The sequence below is a fragment of the Macrobrachium nipponense genome, chromosome 13, assembly GCF_015104395.2.
Source record: "Macrobrachium nipponense isolate FS-2020 chromosome 13, ASM1510439v2, whole genome shotgun sequence".
Taxonomy (NCBI): Eukaryota; Metazoa; Arthropoda; class Malacostraca; order Decapoda; family Palaemonidae; genus Macrobrachium; species Macrobrachium nipponense.
Window position 1 is genome coordinate 88105820 of NC_087206.1, and position 22187 is coordinate 88128006.

General features: G+C 45.0%; 1 protein-coding gene across 5 annotated transcripts in view; it reads left to right on the plus strand.

Annotated features, from left to right (window-relative positions):
- The window catches only part of LOC135225174 (uncharacterized), an 83629-nt gene that overhangs the window by 21083 nt on the left and 40359 nt on the right, over positions 1-22187 (plus strand). For all 5 annotated transcript variants that reach the window (XM_064264436.1, XM_064264433.1, XM_064264435.1 and 2 more), the window contains exons 2-4: positions 17545-17616; positions 17779-17820; positions 21138-21375. In XM_064264436.1, the coding sequence (XP_064120506.1) occupies positions 17545-17616; positions 17779-17820; positions 21138-21375 (352 nt within the window). The remainder of the gene's footprint in view (positions 1-17544; positions 17617-17778; positions 17821-21137; positions 21376-22187) is intronic.

A 22187-nucleotide genomic window follows, 5' to 3' on the forward strand; every position in this document is an offset into this window, starting at 1 on the left:
CTCCTGGGATTTGTGGAAGCCTGGACACTGATAAATGCAGAAGCGTCATCTTTGGCGATCTTAAGGAGGGGATATCGTATCCCTTTCTGAACACTCCTCCCCACTAACGTCAATACCAAGGGAACTATCAGCAAATACAAGGATCCTGTGCTGAGGGATACTCTTCGATCGATGGTGGAACAAATGTGGGACAAGAGAGTGATAGAATTGGTACGGGATCAACACTCCCCGGGGTTTTACAATCGCCTTTTTCTGGTGACGAAAGCCTCGGGAGGCTGGAGACCAGTACTGGACGTCAGCTCTCTGAACAAATTTGTTCAGAAGGAGAAGTTCTCCATGGAGACTTCTGCTTCAGTCATGGCGTCATTACAACAGGGAGATTGGATGGTGTCTTTAGATCTCCAGGACGCCTACTTTCACGTCCCGATCCACCCTTCATCGAAGAAGTACCTCCGTTTCATGACGGGGGAAGGATCTTTCAGTTCAGAGCCTTGTGTTTCGGCCTGTCCACAGCTCCTCAGGTCTTCACAAGCCTGATGAAGAATGTGGCGAGGTTTCTTCACCTCAAAGGAGTGAATGTCTCTATGTATCTAGACGACTGGCTCATCAGGGGGGCCAGATCGGAGAGACAGTGCTTGGAGGACCTAAAGTTAACTCTGGATTTGATCAAAGCGTTGGGATTGCTTGTGAACCTCGAGAAGTCTCAGCTGACCCCCAGACAAGACCTAGTCTATCTGGGGATTCGGATGGATTCTCGGGGTTTTCGAGTTTTCCTTCGCAAGAGAGAATCGCAAAAGGTTTGCGGATAGTCTCTCTCTTCTTAGAGAAGCAACAAACGTCGGCGAGGGAATGGTTGAACCTTCTGGGGACGCTTTCCTCGCTAGAACAATTCTTCCCTCTAGGAAGACTTCATATACGTCCGCTTCAATTCTTCCTCAAGAGGTCTTGGAGCTGGAAAACCGGACAACTGTCGGACGTTTTTTCCCATTCCAGTGGAGATAAAGTCACACCTACAGTGGTGTTGCGCCCTCTGGAAGAGAACAAAGGGATCTCTCTAAGACACAGAACCCAGACCTAGTGTTGTTCTCCGACGCGTCGGAGAGAGGTTGGGGAGCGACATTAGGCTCAGAGGAAGTGTCAGGCACCTGGGAACCACAGGTGTCTTGGCACATAAACTGCAAAGAGCTCTTCGCCGTACATCTGGCCTTGAAGAGCCTAGAACCTCTGGTGTCAAGCAAGGTAGTGCAAGTAAACGTGGACAACACCACCGCACTTGCCTACATTCGGAAACAGGGAGGGACGCACTCCTCGTTCCTTTACGAGCTCACGAGGAGACCTATTACTTTGGACGTCTCACAGGAACATCTCCCTGATGACAAGGTTCGTACAGGGAGTAAGAATGTGAGGGCGGACAGGCTCAGCAGGAGGAACCAGGTCCTTCATACAGAATGGACTCTACCGAGGAAGTGTGTCTCGATCTCTGGTCTCTGTGGGGAACCTCCTCATGTGGATGTCTTCGCAACATTCATTTCAAAAAAGGCTCCCAGTGTTTTGCTCGTCGTGGAAGATCCAAGAGCACTTATGGTAGACGCCTTCCTGCTAAATTGGTCTCGAGTAGACGTTTATGCTTTTCCCCATTCAAAATCCTGGGTTAGTAATGAAAAAGTTTGTGGCGTCAAAGGAGACGAGGATGACGTTAATAGCCCCCTTTTGGCCGGCCCAGGAATGGTTCACGGAGGTGGTAGAGTGGATCGTAGACTTTACCAAGATCCCTACCAGGAAGGACGGATCTTCTCAGACAACCGCACTTCAAGAGGTACCATCAAAACCTCCCGCCTCTCGCTCTGACTGCTTTTCGACTATCGAAAGACTTGCAAAGCGAGAGGCTTTTCCTCGCGAAGTGGCAAGCGCGATCGCGAGAGCACGCAGAACCTCCACTACGAAAGTGTACCAATCGAAGTGGGAGGTATTTAGAAGGTGGTGTAGATCCCAAGAAGTTGTCCCTCCTCCACTACCTCTATAGCGGAAATTTGCTGATTTCCTGCTATTCCTGAGAGAAAAATCTCATCGAGCCGTATCCACAATAAAGGGATACAGAAGTATGCTCTCGGCTGTATTCAGGAACAGAGGATTAGATCTGGCAGATAATAAAGATCTCCACGATCTCATAAGTCTTTGAGACTTCAAAGTCTAAGGAACCAGTATCTCCGAACTGGAACCTAGACGTAGTTCTAAAGTATCTGTCATCGGAAAGATTCGAACCTCCTCATCGGGCATCGTTTAGAGGACATTACCGAAATGAAAAAACTGCCTATTCCTATTATCTTTAGCTACGGCAAAAGAGAATTAGTGAATTGCATGCTCTGCAGGATAAAGTAGGATTCAAGGGAGACTCAGCGATTTGCTCGTTTAAGACCCTAAGCGAAAACGAGAATCCTACGAATCCCTGGCCTAAGTCATTCGAAGTCAAATGGCATGTCGAGTCTCGTAGGCAGAGAAAGCAGAGAGGTCTCTATGCCCTGTTAGAGCTCTGAAGTTCTACCTTCAGAGAAAGCATCAAATGGGGTGGAGGCTCTAGACAAGGTCTTTGGTGCGCGGTATAAGACCCCACAAGACTGATGTCCAAGAATGCGCTGGCATTCTTTGTAAGAAACGTCATTACAGACGCTCATAAGGCCTGTCCTGACGAACAGTTACAACTGTTGAGAGTATAAGCTCATGAAGTGAGAGCTATAGCGACGTCTCTCTCGTTTCATAAGAATATGTCGTTTAAAAACATCATAGATACGACATTTTGGAGATGCAACTCAGTATTTGCATCTCATTACTTGAAAGACGTGCGTGTGACATATGAGAAATGTTTTTCTCTAGGTCCTTTGGTATCGGCGGATACGATTCTGGGTACGGGAGCCGACCCACCATCCTTAAATGTATATACTTTTCTTCTTTTTGGATATGGTCGAGTCTCTTCGAACAATGGAGGACTTAGGCTAGCACGGCGGCCGTCTATGTTGTTCAGTAAGAGAATTCTTGTCATATCCAATTAGTTGAGTATAATTTTTTTTGAAAATTATGTATGTGTGCGTAGTGGTTTTGAGTTACGGTTGTTGTGACGAGTTCGGGGATAACTCTTAACAATCTTTAGTTCTAACATATGGTTAGGATCAGGTGGTCGGGATTGGTTGTGTGCTCCTTCATAAGGTGTATTGTCATATAAGTGGATCAGCACCCATTGACAAAGTCCTTTTAGGCTCTGCCGAGTAAGTGGGTAAGACCCCATCGGCAGACCCACAAGAACTCTTGGCCATAGATCATATATCTCGCTAAAGTTTCTTGAGGTGATGCAGACTACTGGGCAAACACCCACGAAGTCTACCACCTATCAGGTAGGAACCAAGGTTTTATTTATACCTACAACATATGTTGTTTACCTGTCTATTCCATATAGAAGCTGTCTCTTACCCTCCACCGAAGGGTGCCAATCAGCTATGTATATATCTGACAGGTAAGTTGATTGTATGAAAATGATATTGTTATGTTACAATAAAGTTTCATACATACTTACCTGGCAGATATATACAATTAAAGGCCCACCCAGCCTCCCCGCAGGAGACAGGTGGAAGAGAGAAAATATGATAGAAAACGGGGATGGTTCCTAGTCCTGCCGCCCAGGGCAGGCCGGTAGATCACCTGACCTACCTGTAGCGAGTGGCGCGAAATTTGAATTTCTGTCGGGGACGACGGAGTCTTAGCTATGTATATATCTGCCAGGTAAGTATGTATGAAACTTTATTGTAACATAACAATATCATTTTCAGTACCTCCGTCTTAGGATTTTGGAAACTTCATTGCCGCTAAGTATCCTAATTGTCTTTTGATTTATTTACTTGGATTTGTGGGATTTGTGGCTAGGCATACGCTATCTTAAAATTGATTTGAATTTGATTCATTTTTGCATAAAATATCTGAATCTAGTTAGGCTAGTTTCAGACGGGGTTTGTCTGCAAAGATAAGGGTGTGGCTACCGAAAGCTTCGGTAGATCCGCACTTGGTATGTACGAGGGGTATGGGTCTTGCTTCTTTGATTGAGAATTGTCATGTAAGGAGTGTGAGACTTGTCTATTCCGTAAGGAAGACGTATGATTCGTATGTACGCAATTAATCAGTAACAAAAGTCAGGGTAGTGAACCTGCTAACCTTCCTGTAGACTTTATTTTGCCTAACCCTGTAGTATGGCCTACGGGCTATGAATATGTCTACGAGAGGTGCTCGCTCTCCTTCATTGCTGTGAAGTGCTACTTCTGTTAATTGTTACTCCCTAACCCTGCAGTGAAGTGTTTGCCTTGCCTTCGGGCCCTAAGCAGTGTCTGTAGAGGAATTGCCCTTTCTCTGATACTCTTTCGATTCGTAACTTAGAATCGAAAGTGCTTGCTTTAGAGAGTAAAAGTGAAGTGCAGAAGTGCAGTGATACCCCTTGTGTAGTGGAGGGTGCGTCAGATCGGCCTCGTTTCGCCTCTAGGCCGGGACCTCTGCTTGACTCCCAGGACCCGGGGAGGGAGCATGTCGAAAGCCTAAGGAGGGTTACAAGGAACCCCCACCGATCTGGCGTGCCTTCGGCAGTTTCTGATGAAAATCCCCAGACTGCCAAAGTGCTGTGCGCGTGCACGAATCCTGAAAGATTGCTTCTCGTCCTCCGAAGCGTCCTCCCCATGCAGGGTTGGAGCTTTCGGAAGGACTCGCGCCCTCTAAATAGAAGCTTTATAGAAGAGGACGCTTCACGTCCTCTCTCTCTCTCTCGTTATGCGTTTCAGTGAGAAGTAAGAAGGCGAACGTCGCCTGAACTCGTTTCCGTCTTTCCACCGAGAAATACGTAAAAGAAGTCATAGTAGCAGGAAGCTTTTGAGAGCGGACGCCCGGGACGCTCGGATGGACTCCAGGCGCGCGCGGGTGCACGCCAAGCGCGCGCCAGTGGACGCCAAGCGCGCTCCAGTGGACGCCGAGCGCGCGCCATAGTGGTAGCCGAGCGTGCGCCAGCGCACGCCAGGTGTGTCGCCTGCTGAACGTTTCTGTTGAACTCTTCAAGCTCTTGTTTCAGATTTGGGCCTAAAGAATTTTTACCTCTACCTCCGGTGATACCTTCTACCTCACCTGCAAAGAATGTGAAGTAGGCAGTGCTTCGGAGGAAGTTTAAAGTGAACAGACAACTTCTTCTTCGAAACCCAGCAAGACATCGGGTTTCGTGAATTCAAGAGGTCTCTGTCAATTAATATTGCTTTTCGCATATAGGTGGATGAGTTAAGGAAAGCTCAAGGGAAGATCTCGTTTGCTCTACCGCAACCTTTGCCATTCTGCCAATAAATTTAAGTTGCCACTACCGCAGTCAAGACTTTGCGATAAGGCAGTTACAGGTTATGTAAGGCTCGATGTCCTGCACGTCAGGACTCTCGGCAACGTTCAGTGGGATTCTTGCAAAGGCACTCATCAAAAGGACGCTCTTCAGGAAAGCGCAAGACAGGACTTCCTTTGCCATACTGCCAATAAATTTTAAGCTTTAGCAGGCATTAGTTGTGATACGGGAGAGGAAGCTGGTTGGAGAGTTTCTTCCTCTTCCCAGGATAATTTTGCAAGCTTTTTAGCCCATCTGAAAGGGTTTTTCAGATGATAGATTTTGTTAGTTTCTAGTCGGGACTACGCTGCCGAATTGAACATCGTCGTTCTACCTGCCGTAAGCCCAGTCTCTTAACAGGATTCTTGCCCCTTCCTCGTTTGAGACGGGAATCGGAAAAATTAAATGCTTGACTCCCTGGATTACGTTTTGTCAATTCAGTGACTTTCCCCCATTGACAAATATACTTTCGTTTTGTCAAGTAAGTGGTATCCCCTCCATGACAAAAATATCTCTTTGTCCCGTAAATGGGTTAGTTCTCATAGACAAACATCTCATTAACTTGATATTGCGTAAGCGAATAAGCTCTTATTGACAAGATTCGGAAGAGCTCTCATTCGTCATTCACAGACTCGTACAAGAAATAGACTTGTAGACTACGTCAATGAACGCTTATGTCCAATAACATGAGAAGCTTGAGCTGACTGCTTCGATTCTCTTAAGTTTTGTTCATGAAACTTGCCTGTCAGATATGTATGTAGCTGTATTTCCGAATTCAGCTATATATATGTCTGCCAGGTAAGTATGAACAAACTTTATTGTGATATAATTTCATATTTTGCCTTGCGTTATTTTACTTCTGGTTGGTTCAAGTCATATACGCTTGCTGTAGTTACCTCTTCGGATGGCAACCGAGAGGTCTATTGTCTATTTGTTCCGACACGGCATACAAACCTTCGGTCCTTTTACAATAGGAAGGTACTAGCGGCAGCTGGATAGGTCGTAAGCTTTCGAACAAGGGGTTCGGTAGTTAACTGCTTGTCCGACAGGCGCGCTTGCGCGCGACGGTAGGTAAACAAATCACTTTTGCTTTCGGCCTGCTGGCGTGTGGACGTGTATCATCGCTCTCTGCCCGCTTTCATCGTCGTTGCTTTCGCATGATTGTGTTTTTCTTTTCTATTTATCTAGTGAAACTGAATTGTAAGTACAATCATTTCATATTTATTCCCATTGAATTCAATTGTGAATTAAAGGATCTTGGTTTTCTCACCACGCCCTCCGATTACCCGAGTGCCTGGGACTGAAAGGGCGTAAGTGCGGGAATTCATTTTCCCAGAAAATGATCCTCGTATTGTGTATGCTCGGTGCCGAGGGCGGGAGCGCTCGCTCCGAGCGTATATTTGGGTTGGAAAAACTTATTCAGTATGGAAGTGGAATCGCAAGTACAGTATTCTTTTTCATTTTCATATATTATTTTGATTGTAGCAATACTCATTTTGGATCAGTTTCCGAGCTTACCCGGAAATTGATCCTTTCCCCTTTTTATTTTGAATGAAGTGAAATCGCAAGTGCAGTTCTTTTTCATTTTCATTTTTTATTGAGATTGCATTGTTTACTGGGATCAATGTTTCCGCTATTTCCCGGGAATTGATCCTTCCCCTTTTATTTGTATGAAGTGAAATCGCAAGCGCAGTATTCTTTCATTTTCATATATTTTTTGATTGCATCATTAATTCATTATGGATCAAGGTTTCCATAAACCTTGATCCATAAAGGTAAGGAATGGATGCCTTTTACCCTTGCGCTCGGTACCGAGGGCGCAAATGCGCTCGATCCGAGCCCTTATTCATTGTGAAGTGAATCGTAATGCAAGATGCATTTCATTTTATTCCTTATTATTGATTGCAATCAATATTTATTTGGTTCAAGTTCCGCTCAGTCAGGGAATTGATCCTTATGCCCTTGCATTCGGGCCGATGGCACGATTGCTCTCGGGCTCTTATATTGTTGTTGGGTACATGGGTACTGTGCGGGGGTGGGGAACGAGAACCCCCACCCGCTCAGCTCCCACAGATGGCCCTTCCCCTTGGGGGGGGGAGGTTATCGGCGTTCTTCTCCTCGCCCGATCCGTCGAGCGCGGGGGAGGGCGCTCGGTGCCCGATGTACAATTGTATTAGGGGTCTTCCACTCGTTCGGAGAGGGCTCACCCCCCCGCGCGACAGGGGGACTTCCCCCCCACCCCCACTAATCGCTACTACTGTTATTTCCGCAGGTGCTACTGCCACGAGGGTGGACCTTGGTGAGGTATGGGCGTCCTTCCATTTGCAGGGCGTGCTAGTGTCCAGGGGCTGCGGTTCTATGTCTGGGCCTACTGCGGTCACCCATGGAGTGGTGACCACGCAACCAGGTGACGACGTCCCTCCTCACCTGGTGTACTCGCCTCACGTGGTAACAGTCTTGCCTACAGCCGCTGTGAAGTGCCGTTCGCCGTACCGAGAGGGGGGCGTGCCGCCGCCGCTCGTGGTTGCCGCGCTGCAGCGACCACACTTCCGCTGCCCTAGAGCTCGCCCCTGGACCTGCCGCCGGTACCAGGATGTTGCTGGCTGCTGCTCCCCACTCCTGTTTTCCGGTGCTACCTGCCGTACCTGCCGATTCTGGGTTGACTGTCCATGCAGTTGCTGCGCTGGCTGTCCCTGCCGTTGCTGCGCTGCTGTCCCTGCCGTTGCTGCGCTGGCTGTCCCTACCGATGCTGTCTGCTGTGCCTGCTTTTCCTGAGATGCCCATACCTGCTGATGTCGTTCCCGGTTCGTGGTGGTACTACCCCAGACTTTGGTCTGTCTGTACAGGTGCGTCCGGGCCCTGTGGCTTCGGCTACAGCAGCCCCGGCTCCGCCCTGGATAGCAGATCTTACGTCTGTCCTGAGGAAGCTGACGAAGAAGAGGAGGAAGGTGTCGTCGTCGTCGTCTTCATCTTCTTCATCGTCGTCGGCTGCCGCCTCTTCCCCTTCGACTTCTAAGGCTTCACGCCGAGGAAGAAGAAGGTTGCCTCCTCCCTCCTAAGAAGTCTCCCTCGGGAGCTTCTCGGGACCCGTCTCACCTCGGTGGGACGGGAGGGTTCCTTCCGCTGGTCCTCCTGCTCCTTCGGGAGCGGGGCCGTCTCTTCTTCCGCAAGGAAGAAGACTACGGGGACCAGAGTGGGGTACCGGCTAACACCGGTACTTCCTCGCCTGGTGTCAGTGGTTCTGCCACTGCATCAGGGTCCGTCTCGGCCTCTTCGTTCGCGGGAGGTACCGAGTGTACGGTCGTCTACCAGCGACCGTGCAGCCAGGAACCAGACCTCTGAGTCCGCTCAGCGTCAGGTTCACGGCACGGGGCGGAAGACTGGTGACAGCCGCTCATGCGACTCTCACCAGACCAGCTCTCACTCTCGCGGCGAACAGCTGGCTACACCCGGGGACGGTGACGGTCCACGACCGACCACGGGCTGAGGCTGGGAAGAGGTCCTCCGTTCGCCGGTGCCAGCCACGGCTGGAACCAGCGACGTGACGTGCCGTGAGGACAAGCACCGGTCTCACTGTGACAGTGGAGCCTGCAGGTCGCCTGACCGTCGCTCTCACAGAAAGCGACCGGGTACGGCAACCAGCACCAGCTCTTCTGACACTCGAGATCGGGGCCGCTGTGCTCAGGTCCAGCCGTTCTCCACAGCGAGACGGTTCGACCAGGCCTGCAGCTCGATCGCCACCGCGGGTTGACGATCGCCTGCAGCCCTCAAGCCTGCTGGTTCTGCCAGCGAGCAACGAGGGAGCGTCAGGTCTGCCTCTCCCGTACCTTCAACCTCCTCGGGTTACACCGGGAGGAGCGAGGTATTGAGGAGTGATCGTGAGGGGTGCGCCCCTCATGATCCCACCACGACGCCCTACGTGCCAGGCACGGTTCTTGGACCGGCCAGGACGTATGCGCAAGTGGATGGGGAAGACCAGAGAGGGCTGTCGCTGTTCCCCCTTCTTATTGGAGGAAGGTTCTCGGAATATGCTCTTGTTCGAAGGGCTTAACGGTCCCACTCTGCAAGATGCTGTGACTTCCGAGATCCAGAGGAACTTTGCCGAGGTTACGGCGCTGATTCGTCAGCACAATGACCTCGGGGAAGGATCGCCGCTTCCACCAGCAGAGCCACGTCTCGGCTCGAGTCGTTTTGGGGCCCGAGAGGGAACCCAAATCGACGGTGGGTCTGCCGCGATCGGAGCTTGCCGACTGTGTTGAACCCCAGGTAGTCTCTCGTCTCCGGACAAGAAGGCTCTCTCGTTCTGGCCGGTCGAACAAGCTACTTCACCTCCTCTACTGCGACAGAGGCGTTTCTACGTGTCTTCGGACACCGTATTTAAATACCCCTTCGGTCCTCCTGAGGTTTCGACCTCGACGAGGACTGGAATGAGTCGGAGCGGTATCGGCTCTCTCCTGTCAGGTGTCGATCAGCCCCACCCAGACGACGTTCACAGTGGCGGCAGACACTTACCTACAGTATGAGTTCGTAACCCTCCTCGGGAAAACGTTTTCTCCTGACGATACGTTTTCCCAGGCTCTGAGAGGCCATCGCCGTAAGGCGATGGCTGCTCCTTTTCTTCTCCAACTGCTAGTTCCGCTGGGAAGGCGAGCCAGTATCCAATTCCTCCCCCATTCCCTCTCTCCTTACGGCTACGAGGGAAAGGGGAGGGATCCTACAGAGATTTCTCTGTAAGATCCCACGTTAGGGGCTGCGCTACCGGGGGGACCTCGGGTCCTACCTGACGTAAGCCCCGGCGTCATTGAGGAGGGATCCTGCCCCTTTCTCGATTTCTACGGGAATCGAGAGGACCACCAGCCGATATCGTTTGACGAATTCGGTGGGGGGTTTCGCAGAGTGCTTAGAATTCTACGGAATTTCTAGCGCACTCAAGAGTGTTCGAGTTTTTTACGATCTCCAAACACTTAGGCGAGACCACGGTCCAAAGTGAGCGAGAATCCCCGATAATTGTTACACGATAATCGGGAACCTCGCTTAATATGCTCGAATTCCTGTAATTTCTAGCATTTGGAAGAAGACTGCTGCTGAAAGAAGAGATCTCACAGTAGGGGGCGCTTAAAACCTGGAATAGAGAAGAACGGACGGGAACTTCCAGTTTGGCTTGAACTATCGTCTTCGGTATTCTGTTCACCATTGAAGCTTTCCTTTGGGAAAGACTTCTCCTTCACTCTCTTGACTAGAGAAGCGAAGGCGGTCGATCTCCAATCCTTATTCTCATTCCTCGAGGGGAAAAGATTTTAGGATGGAGGTCGTGGTACAGAACCTACAAATATACTACGTATATTACCCTCGCGACATGATTCTTTAACAGTTGAATTGTCCGTGGGGTAGGCGCATACCGTAGTTAACTCTACGGTTTGTGACCGAGACGAATTGTATCTTAATTGAACTGCAACTCGGGGTTGCCTGCAACCTCCCAGCAGTTATCAGTTTCGATTTTAGATACTTGGTATTGTCATGACAACACCAAATCAGCTTTTGTATTTACCGAAATCCGTTTCGGTTAAATATAATTGCTCGAGCGTATTCTTTATGCTCGATGGTTCTAGCCGAACGCATTCCTTCGTGGAATAATGGATTACCTGGCAACTCAGGATGACGAGTCACCGAGAGCTACTGCGTATTGAACTGCCTGATAGCGGCTCAGTATCAGCTAGGTCTCGGAGATGCACGGTCGGTTACGTCTCTCTCTCCCCTGGTTGGATTGACTACCGAACCGTATCTCTGCCCAACAATCATGGACTTAGGTCTCTGATTAACGGGGATTCTCGCAATAATGAAGGACCATCTACTGCTGTGACGCTCGATTTCATCGCCTCGACATTGCGAGAATTTTCAACAGAGATATCTCTTGGACTCTTTCATCTTTCTGTTTACCGCACGGTAACAGAAGTCTGTACTAGTCAACCGCTGCATCGCACTGCGATAATGCGAATGATTTTTGCAGACATCTGAGTTTGTCTTCAAAATATCTCGTATTCGTAGGTGTGCAATTTCATTGCTCGCCCCGAATTAACAGATATGTCAGAAGACATCGCCTACTCTCCGACCTGACAGCTCTACTTCCAAATGTTCAGCCCATGAGAAGCAGTTCTTCAGGCAGTAGTTCCCTGTCTTCATTACTGGAAGCGCTCCGCTTTTATTGCAACTACGATCCTCACCGGACAGCAATCAATAGCGGTTAGCGTTCTCAGTCTTTGTAGCACAGGTTCAGAATCTTGAGAATCCTTCTCTCGGTTCAGCTGTGAAGACGTAGGTTGCATTTTCTGTACACCTTCGTCTTCAACGTCACATAGTGTTGTTTCTCCTTACCCGAGAATCAACTATACTATGAGATATCTTGCCATCAAGGACCTCGGTCTCTAGAAGGCAATTGACTTTCGCCTGTTGGGCACATGCCTTAAGAGAGTCATCACCTTGCCTTCTGGCATCGGTGACGAACAAATTATTTGTTTAGTCTCTTGGCATAACCCTTTTAAGGCGAAGGTCACGTGACTTGCTCGGGTGCTTGGACAACTTGCCTCCTACCGAACGCAGTCAGTAGGCAGCTGTCAGAGCGCCCAAGTCTGTTTACGAACTTCGCTGTGGACTTAGTTCGGTTGTTCCATAACAATCTTTTCTTCGTCCTAACGGCTTGTCACAGTACCCATACCATCGACACCCACCATTGAGTGTCGGTGTCCTATCCACTACCGAGAACAACAACGTCGCGGCAGACGGATAGACCAGTATGGGTACAGGACATCACCGAAGTCGAGAAGAGGGATAGGTCATACGACCATTCCCTTCTTTTCCTCTGAGGTAATTGCATGACTTTTCCTGCGAAGTCAAGCATCCAGGGGATGGGGATTCGTGACGCTCGATTTCGTACCGAATTCGTAGCGAAGACTCTGAACCCTTCGGTTCCTGACGATCGGTTAGAGTCCTTCACAATCCCCTCCCTAATGGACTTCACCGCCTTCGATGCGAAGGAGATGCTGCTTTGTCCTGTGAAAGCGCGACCGCGCTTTCTGAAGAAACTCGACATCCCAGGCTGAGTGTTGAAGACTCTTCGTCAGCACCAAGATGACCTAGAAGTACACTCCCTCGAGTTACACAAGAACTTCTCCGTGGCGCAGGTACTGAAGGCAGGGGTCTGGTACAACCAGACCACTGGCACCTCCTTCTACCTTTTGGATATTGCCCACAGGTCCTTGGATCGTTTTCCTTAGGACCCGTGGTGGCTGCTCAACACGTTGTCTAGCTAACCCAGACCCTAGCAGGCTGAACAGCATCGAGTCCTGGTGTGACTGTAAGAATAGATAAGTGAATGAGAGAGTGACTGGCTTCTCTTCCTATCTTTTTCTACCCCTCTACCTGTGGGTAGGGGGATACGGTCATCACCTTGCTGGATAAGGACGAGATGCCGGTGAGCTACTCGACAGAGCCCCATCCTATCCCTTTCACTAGGGATGGGAGCGAATATCCACCACTTCCTCCTACAAGGGGGGGGAAGTGGATGCCAACAAGAGACAAACCATAACGTTATGTTGCCTCTTGCAAATAGGAACTTGTTCTTGTTTGCTGGTACGAAGAGATACGCTTGCCTCTCTCTTAGTACTTGGTCCAGAGGTCTGACCATTGATCCTGCGGTGCACACCCCGATCAATCGGACAGAGGCTTGGATCCCTCCCTCGCTCTTACGACCAGGGAGGCATTCCAAGGTTGGGCGAACACCAGTCTGTTCACAAAAGACTCAGATTCCTCCCACCAAGAAGTGAGTCTTCCTATTGTAAAAGGACCGAAGGTTTGTATGCCGTGTCGGAACAAATGACAATTTGTCCAAAATTGCATTTTTCCTAACTATACAAACCTGAGGTCCTTTTACACATAGCCCCACCTCATGCCACCCCTCACTCTGCAGTTTTTGCTTGGGCCAAAAGCAAAAGTGATTTGTTTACCTACCAGTCGCGCGCGCGCCTGTCGGACAAGCAGTTAACTACCGAACCCCTTGTTCGAAAGCTTACGACCTATCCAGCTGCCGCTAGTACCTTCCTATTGTAAAAGGACCTCAGGTTTGTATAGTTAGGAAAAATGCAATTTTGGACAAATTGTCATTTTAAGGACATTTAATCGTTACTCCCTGCAGCCTTCCAGGAGTTTCCGATTTATCTTTTACCGTTGTATGGTAGTGTTCTGACGACACAAACGCATCTATATATTTAGCGTTTTCTGTTTCGCTTAAATATACCAGCTTGAGAGTCTTTCTGCTCAAAAAATAACGAACCTATTTCTTCGTAGAATAGGGTAGCTGGCAACCCAGACATAAAGTTAAGAGACGACGTTCGTAAGCTGCTGGCTGCTGCTGTCACGCTGTGTCTGTCCTCCAGTCCAACCGAGCCAGTAACAGATCGTGCGGTGTCATGCGCGGTAGGTTACGTCTCTCTCTCGTGCGGGATTGACTGACTAACCGTATCTCTGTGCTGGCGGTTACGTCTCTCCTGCGGGATTGACTGACTAACTGTATCTCTGTCCTACAATCACGGACTTTAGCCTAAGATTGAGGGGATTTCTTACGTGAATGAATAAACGTTGCATTCGTTTTGCCTTACTATGTTCAACAGAGTTATCTCTTAATCATTTCGGTGCTCGTTACCGCACGGTATAGAACTACGAGTCTACCGCAACATTGCACTTTTATATGCTCTCCTGCTTAGGCAAAGCGCAGCCTTATTAGGGAAGTAAGCATACTCGGGGAGGGAATGGATGAGCTGGCTGGGGACCATTTCCTTCCTGAAGAAGTTTGTTTCCCCGAATAGACTGCAATTCAGACCACAGTTTTTTCCTACCGGGAAACTGAATATTATTCAAGATCTAGGAATGATTCTGAACATCTCTCAGTGCGTTTATCACCTGAGGTGATAGAAAGAAGGTGCCGGACATCTGGATAGGGTTTCAGATGTCCTGGATCTTAATCTGAAAGAAGTAAAAGCGATTCGGTAGTCCCTCCAGTCCTCGTAACGAGTTTTGGGAACCAGTGGTCCAGATCAACTCTGATATTCCACAGCTCTCTCATATCTTAAGAAGTATCTTCTCTCGGTCCCTGTTCGAGTTTACGAGAAAGCCTATTATAACAACAGGTGTAGAATGTAACGATCCTCTAGAGGTTCGTTACAGGATTGCAAAAGTCCGTACGAATCGTCTCGATCGACGGCCAGCAACTATTGACTTCCGAGTGGAATCTTTCTTTAGAAGTAAGTTGAGAGTTGTGGAGACTTTAGGGACGCCCTTTCATTCTTCTCTTCGATATATTGAGGACGAAGAGGCTTCTTCTTCTCTGCTCCCTTATTCTCGATCCGGGATCGGTACCATTAAACGCCATCCTATGATATTGAACGGGGATGGATGTTTAGTCTCTTTTTCCCCTTTTTCAATCGCTTAGGAAATGTAATAAGAGGATTTATGACGTCACAGGGAGCGACAATGATGCTGATCGCCCCATGTTGGCCTTCAGGATCCTGGATTCACAGAGGTCACATACTTCCTAGTTCACTTTCCAAGGACCTTTTCCGAGAGAGTCGGTCTACTCTAACTCGAAAGGTACCTATAACCTCTCCGCTCCTGAGTCTGACTACGTTCAGCTATCGAGATGTTGACAGGAATAAGATTACCGTCTTCCATTTCCGTCTGAAGAATGGGATAAGCTGGCAGTCACAACTATTAAAGAATACGCAAATATGTTGTTGACGGCCTTTGGGCTCAGAGATTTGCGTCTGTCAAACAACAAAGCCCTTCACGATCTTTGAGTTCTGTGGAATCTCGAACCTCGCTCACCATCTACTTTTTGTCTCACTTGTTTTCTCGGAGTCAGACACTCGTGCGAGATCAGGCGACATATAGTAGCCCTGAGTTTCTTGTTGACGAAGTCGGTTGCGTTTATACACCCCCGATGATAGTGTAACATGAGACCAGGTTGGACTGTCAGGCATTCTTCCTTCGGGACTGAATCGCCTTTTTGCTCCTCGCTCCTTTCTCCTGGCACCAGAAGCTCGAGTCAGGAGTTGATTCGCTGACGACGTTGGGTTGCGTTGTTACACCCCCAAGGTTTGCTTAGATTGAATCGCCCAGGCAGTCCAGACACTCATCCTTCAGCGAAGAATAGTGCCTTATGGTCTTCAGGGTACAGCCTTGCTGTCCTTGATTTGTCTGACTGGTCAACTGGTCGGTCACCTGACTTTAGTACAGACGGACTGACTGTGCATGTCCAGATCGAAGCTTTCAATATGGAACTTAGACGTAGTCTGAAGTTCTTGATGTCAAAGCATTCGAACCTCTCCTACCTGTTAACTTCTTGCATGTGATCAGGAAGGCTTTCTTCTAACCACCCTAGATACGACAAAGAGGGTTAGTGAGATTTTAAGCCATCGTCACAAGTTTTGGCTTTAGAGAACACAAGGCGGTGTGCTCTCTAAGCCTTCCGTTGTGGCCTAAGAATGGAAACCCGTTTTGTCCTTGGGCCAGGAGCTTGGAAGCAAGGATGGCACAAGTTAGTGGGCAGGAGCCAGAGAGAGTCCTGTGCCCTGTCGGGTCTCTCAAGTTTTATCTACATAAAACTCAAGAAAGTCGAAGTCATTCGGGCATCTGCAGTGTTCCGAAAAAGACCAGACTTGCCCATATCGAAGAACAGCCTGGCTTTAGTGTTAAGGAGTTCTTTCAAAAATGCTCCTTCATTGTGTTTGCACAAAGATTTGAAATCTTTTTATCTGAATGCTCACGAGGTGAGGGCGCGGCCTCGGAAGCATTTCAACAGAGCATGGCACTCAGCAACATCCTGAGTACCATGTTTTAGCGAAGCAACTCTGTGTTCACTTCACACTCCCTGCGAGATGTGAAGATGGCATATGAGATCTGCTGCTCGCTAGGGCCATACGTGTCTGCAGACACAATCTTGGGGGCAAGAAGTACCACTCATCCTATCCTGTAGAAAATGGTTAGGAAGAGCTCTTAATTTAGTTGTTGAGTCGCCGACAACGGCGACTTCTTAACTCTTAAGCCTTAGTTAACACACCTTAACTTTGGCTAGGTTGGTCAGGTGGTGATATATATTTATATATATATATTTATTTTACTTCTTAGCCCTCATGGTATGGTCAATATGGTCTAGTCACGTCGTGGTCTCGCCCCTGTTGACAGATCATCTGGAGTGCACCAGCTATATAGGTCTCTACCTCGCTGGCAACTCTAGTAGCACAAGCAGACTTACGTGGCAGTAACCACGAAGCCAGCTATGCTAACAGGTGGAACCAAGATGTAAATCATCTGCATGCATTTGTTTCCCAAAATCCTTCTATTCTGTCCCTTCCCACCTCCAAAGGTGGGATTCAGCTATATATATATCTGACAGGTAAGTTTCATGAACAAAATGATATTGTTATGATACAATAAAGTTTGTTCATACTTACCTGGCAGATATATATATAGCTGTATTTTCTGAAGTCCGACAGAATTTTAAAAACTTCCGACACACGCAGTGGTCGGCCAGGTGGTTAGTACCCATTCCCGCCGCTGGGAGGCGGGTATCAGGAACCATTCCCATTTTCTATTCATAATTTTTATTTCCACTGTCCCCTGAGGGGAGGTGGGTGGGTACTTGATTATATATATCTGCCAGGTAAGTATGAACAAACTTTATTGTATCATAACAATATCATTTTTCAATATTTCTTTATAATAACTGAATCATATTTTGTGCAAAAATATTATGAAAGGAATTTAAATGATGAAAAATCCCCAACTTTTGTTAGAAAAAATATACAGGTAAAAAGTCATCTGCCCGTTCCCTGACAGTAAGTAAAGCAAGTATAGTGATAGTGAGAGAATGGGTGTCTCCAAATAGGCTAGAGCAATGTCTCAATAATCAACAATTGCAAAAGTGTCTAGATTAGAGCAAGAACATCCTGAAAAATTAAAAGTTTTTTGTGTATGTGAGGGAAGCACCATTTAGTAAATGTTTTGATCTGATGATGATAAAGCAAAAATGTGTTTGGTTTTCATCCTCATCTTTCCCTTCATGTCATAATGAAGATATAAGTATGTCAAGTGAATTCATTTTTTTCTAGTTTCAGAATCTGCTTACTGTTAATCACCAAGAAAATATTTGTGTCAGCTACAGTGATGAAGAAGGAGATAAGGTACAGCCATTTTTCGTTTTGTAATAATTTATTTTTACTGCATGAAATCTTTATTAATACATTTTCACATACATTGCACAGTACGTATATGCCTTTTTGTCAGATAGAAAGATAATTTTTGGAGCAGGCTTAATTAAAAGTGCTTTTTTTTTCCCTCCCCAGTTGCCAATAGACTCTGATGAGGAATACAGAGAGGCTCTTAAGGTATGTTATCATTAAAGGGTGTAGGTAATATATGATTTAGTACTATGGTACAGTGATATTTGATGTTGTTCACCATTAGATGATCTTAAGTATTTTTATAGTTTGGTAAGTTTTTATAACCAGTAGTTTGAAATGTAAAATTTTCTACTAGAATCCAAGCTAACTATCATGTTATGGAGGGCATTTATTGCATTGTTGAGGAAAACACATAAATAAAGTTATTAATCCTGCCACCTTGAAGGTTGAGGAATAAGGCTAAGGGGGCTGATGCCATCAGTGCACCTCATTCGGTGCAATATAGGCATTATTTAAGGGTCTTTGCAGCGTCATCTTTGGCGCCTAGCTGCAACTACTTTCGTTCCTTTTACTGTACCTCTGTTCATATTCTCTTTCTTCCATCTTACTGTCCATCTTCTCTTAACAACTGTTTCATAGTGCAACTGTGAGGTTGTCCTCCTGTTACTCCCTTCAAACCTTTTCCTGTCAATTGCCATTTCAGCACTGAATGATCCTAGTTGCCCCAGTGTTTGCCATAATGCCAAAAATCTATATAAATAAATAAATGAAATAAGGCTAAGTTACTTAGAAAAAGGAAATAACTCATTGGCTCACCCACCTTAGGTGCTTAATATTTGAGTGGTTTCTCAGCGATAGATAATTCTTACTTTTTTACCTTATTTAATCACAGTTGATTATCTATAAATGATGTTCACCAACTTGTGCAGTATTTTGATGTATGAATTTATTTTTCATTGAGTTTTGTGTATATGGTAATATGGTAGGCTATTTTATATAATCCAAAATGAACGGTAATACATATCCTTTGTCTTTCACACTACCTTTTTACTGATCATATGTATTTTGCTGTGCAGTACAGCATGCTCCTTAAATGACTTATTCTCCATTTCTGTAATTAGGAAGTGACATCTGCAGAATCTGTCATTATTATTATTATTATATTTATTCATAATATTATTGTTATTATATACGTAGTTCTACATTTATTTTTATTATTTGTTGAATTTTTCTTATGATGAACTTTGTTTTTTGAACGAAATTTTTTAGAAAATTGTGTGTCGTTTGTCGAACAAATGCTCGTACTTCAAACTGACTGATTATCTAGTGTGTGCTTGTATTCGACGGCCTACTTGGTCTAGCAAGATAAACTGTATTAAACAAAATTTTCATTTACAATATATAGTTTAATGATAACCATATTTGACAAAAAAAAAGTATAAAGCATTTAATATAAAATTTTACTTTCAGTATAATATTTAGCATAAAAGATGTATAAAATCGTACGTAACCTTGATGTCACGCCCAGCTTACTTGAGACTGACCAAGGGAGCGTTGATATTTTGAGTTGAAACATTACTATATGTATAAAAGCAATAACAATTCACATAAAAAAGGGAATTTCCCAATAAATTTAATGTAATGATAAAATATGAAAACAATCAATTGCAATAAAGAAAAAAAAAAGAGAGAAAAAAATGTCTTAATTGAACCAGTGTTCGGTGCACCGAGTGTGATGGTCTAGTTGAACAATATTAACAAAATAGTAAATGAAAGAATAAAGATTTTCACAATAAAATTTAGCATAAACAACTAACAAAATCATTCATCATTGCAGTGATACGCAACTAACTTTTGAGAATAATGAATGAATGATTTTAAGTTAAGTGTTGTGGTATTGTTGAGGAGAGAAGAGACAGTAAAATCTTTACTATGATATGTATGTAAAAGTAGTACCAATTCACATGAAAAATAAAATATTTCACAATAAATTTAACAATGATAGAACATGAAAACAATCAAATGCAATACATAGAAAAAAAGAGAAAAAACAAGCTTGCTCAAGTCAGTGTTCAGTGCACTAAGTGAGATGATAGAGAGAGAGAGAGAGAGAGAGAGAGAGAGAGAGAGAGAGAGAGAGAGAGAGAGAGAGAGAGAGAGAGCAGAGGAGAGGGAAGAAGGGCTCTGCTTCTCACTGGCTTATCAGCTGGGCTGGGATGATTATTTGCCCATATCTTTCACTTACACTCGATCTGCCCAAATCACTTATTTTTGTTACAGTAAAATACCTATCTAGTGACAATTGCTTTTTACAATTTTTTACTGCTGTAAAAGTAATTAAGCTCTGTAATAAACAAACTGGCGTCGCTTTCAGCTTCTGCATGCCTTCGATTGTTTGTTTAAATGGCTTTGTTGCGAAAAGTTATTTGATCTCTCTTGACTTATTACCTATTTGTTTGCAAAATCCTCATGCTTATTTTAAAAGTCTGCCGTTTGCCAACAGTAAGTTGATGTATTGTCTCTCTCTCTCTCTCTCTCTCTCTCTCTCTCTCTCTCTCTCTCTCTCTCTCTCTCTCTCTCTCTGACACACAATTGGACACACACTATCGATTCCTTTGATTATCCTTGTACCTAATATGTGAATAAAATTGATTTTGTTATTTAACCTTTTGCATACTGCAACCAATTCGGTTTCCTCAAAGGGTTCCTGTCTCTCCTCCCTCCATCCCCCAGCCAGCCGAGCGCCATTTTCATCAAACTGTTCGTAAATTGTTCACAGAAAAAATAAAATGTAGAAAATTTTACTTCATTTAATGTACTCTTTCATTACTTGACACTCTTAATTTAACTTTTGAACACATTGATAATAGAAAAAAAGTGAAAAGAGGGATTTTTTGGGTTGGCTGGAACGAATTATCCTGATTCCCTTTATTTGTTATGGGGGATATTTATTTCATATTTCGAACAAATCGTAGTTTGAACAGCCTTCTGGAACAGATTAAGTTCGAAGTCTGAGATGCTACTATATTTGTGAGAATGGGTACCATTTATGTGTGTGTGTGTGTGTGTGTGTGTGTGTGTGTTTTTTTTTTTTTTTTTTTTTTTTTGCTTATTTCATTCTGCCCATTTTGCAGTGTGTTCCTTTCTTATGTTCTGTTTACAGTAATCATCTTAACATTTCACATTGACATTGTTAGAATAAAGTTGTTAACTTTGTAATCCTTATTTTGTTTTTCATATTGTCATGATTATATTGTAAAATGAGAATTAGTCAGTTGAACAGGTTTTTGAGGAACACGTGTAAAAATAGGAAGGGGAAGAGATTTTGCTCCATTAGTGACTTTGGACTTCTACAGAGGCCCTTTAGAAGTGCTAATATGATGATGTTGGTGATCATCCTTTTTTTTATCTTGATTACGTGGATTAGTATTGAAATTAGCTGTTACAAATAGTAGTATACAACTAAATTTTATGTAAGCCCCTTTTGCTTGGAATTAATTTTTATCCCCTACACCTGACAGGTTGCTAAGAAAAAAGCAGAAATGCATGACAAATTGGTGCTTGATATTACTCGCCAAGGAGGATTTCCCACTGTCCTCTCTATGGTTTCTTCTGGAATAAAGAAAGTGAGCTCATCTCCTCCAAAAGAAGGTGGAATTTCATTTTTCAAAGCCTCGTCCCCACCCAAGGATCACTCTGGATTTAAAGCTATTGGTACAGAACGAAAGCTCTTTCAGGGATTCTTTATGCCTGATAAAGGTATGATTTGTGTTTTAACTACTGTTATAGTTTCCAAGTATAATCATGTCATTATGATAATTCCATAAATACATAAATGTTATTAATTTTCTGACCCTTTAGCTGCAAGTTTATTTTAAGGAATGTGGAATCATCTTCAATGTTATGAAAATTTTCTATCAGACCCCTCATATAAGATGTTTGATGTATCTTTGTAACAGTGTATTGTACCATTACATTACTGGTACTCTGCATGAGGATTATAGATAGGTGTGGTTATATGCAAATGCTGTTTGTTTTACATAAAAACTAAATCACCTGATCATAAGTTACAGAACTAGCTAGTTGTATTATTATTTATGTGTTTATAGGTTTGTTTCTTTACGTCATACTTCTCAAGTGAAGGAGGACAGCAACATGCATTCAATATTGTGGTGGCTTTTTTTTCTTAATATTTTTACCATTTGCAAAGGTGTTTTGAGTTGTTTTAACCTTTGTATACTAATTTGTAGTTTCCATTTTTTGGTTTAATGCCTTTGTAGTTTTGAGGGCATGGAAACTGATCTTTTTGTTGTTTTATTTTATAATGAAGAGGTTAGCCAAAATGTGTTAATAGACAAAGATCTCTGGATATTTGACTAACACTGAATTAAGACATCAAGATGGACAGAAAGGAAAGGGTTCGTGTTCTATTTTTTTCACTCATAAAAGAATCTCTTGGCTTCCTGCAATTGCATGATTGAGGAAGAAATTTGTAGGCACAATCCTCATCCAATATAACAGGAGCCTTATTGTTATTAGTTATAGAAAACTGGTTTTTATGCTATAAAAAA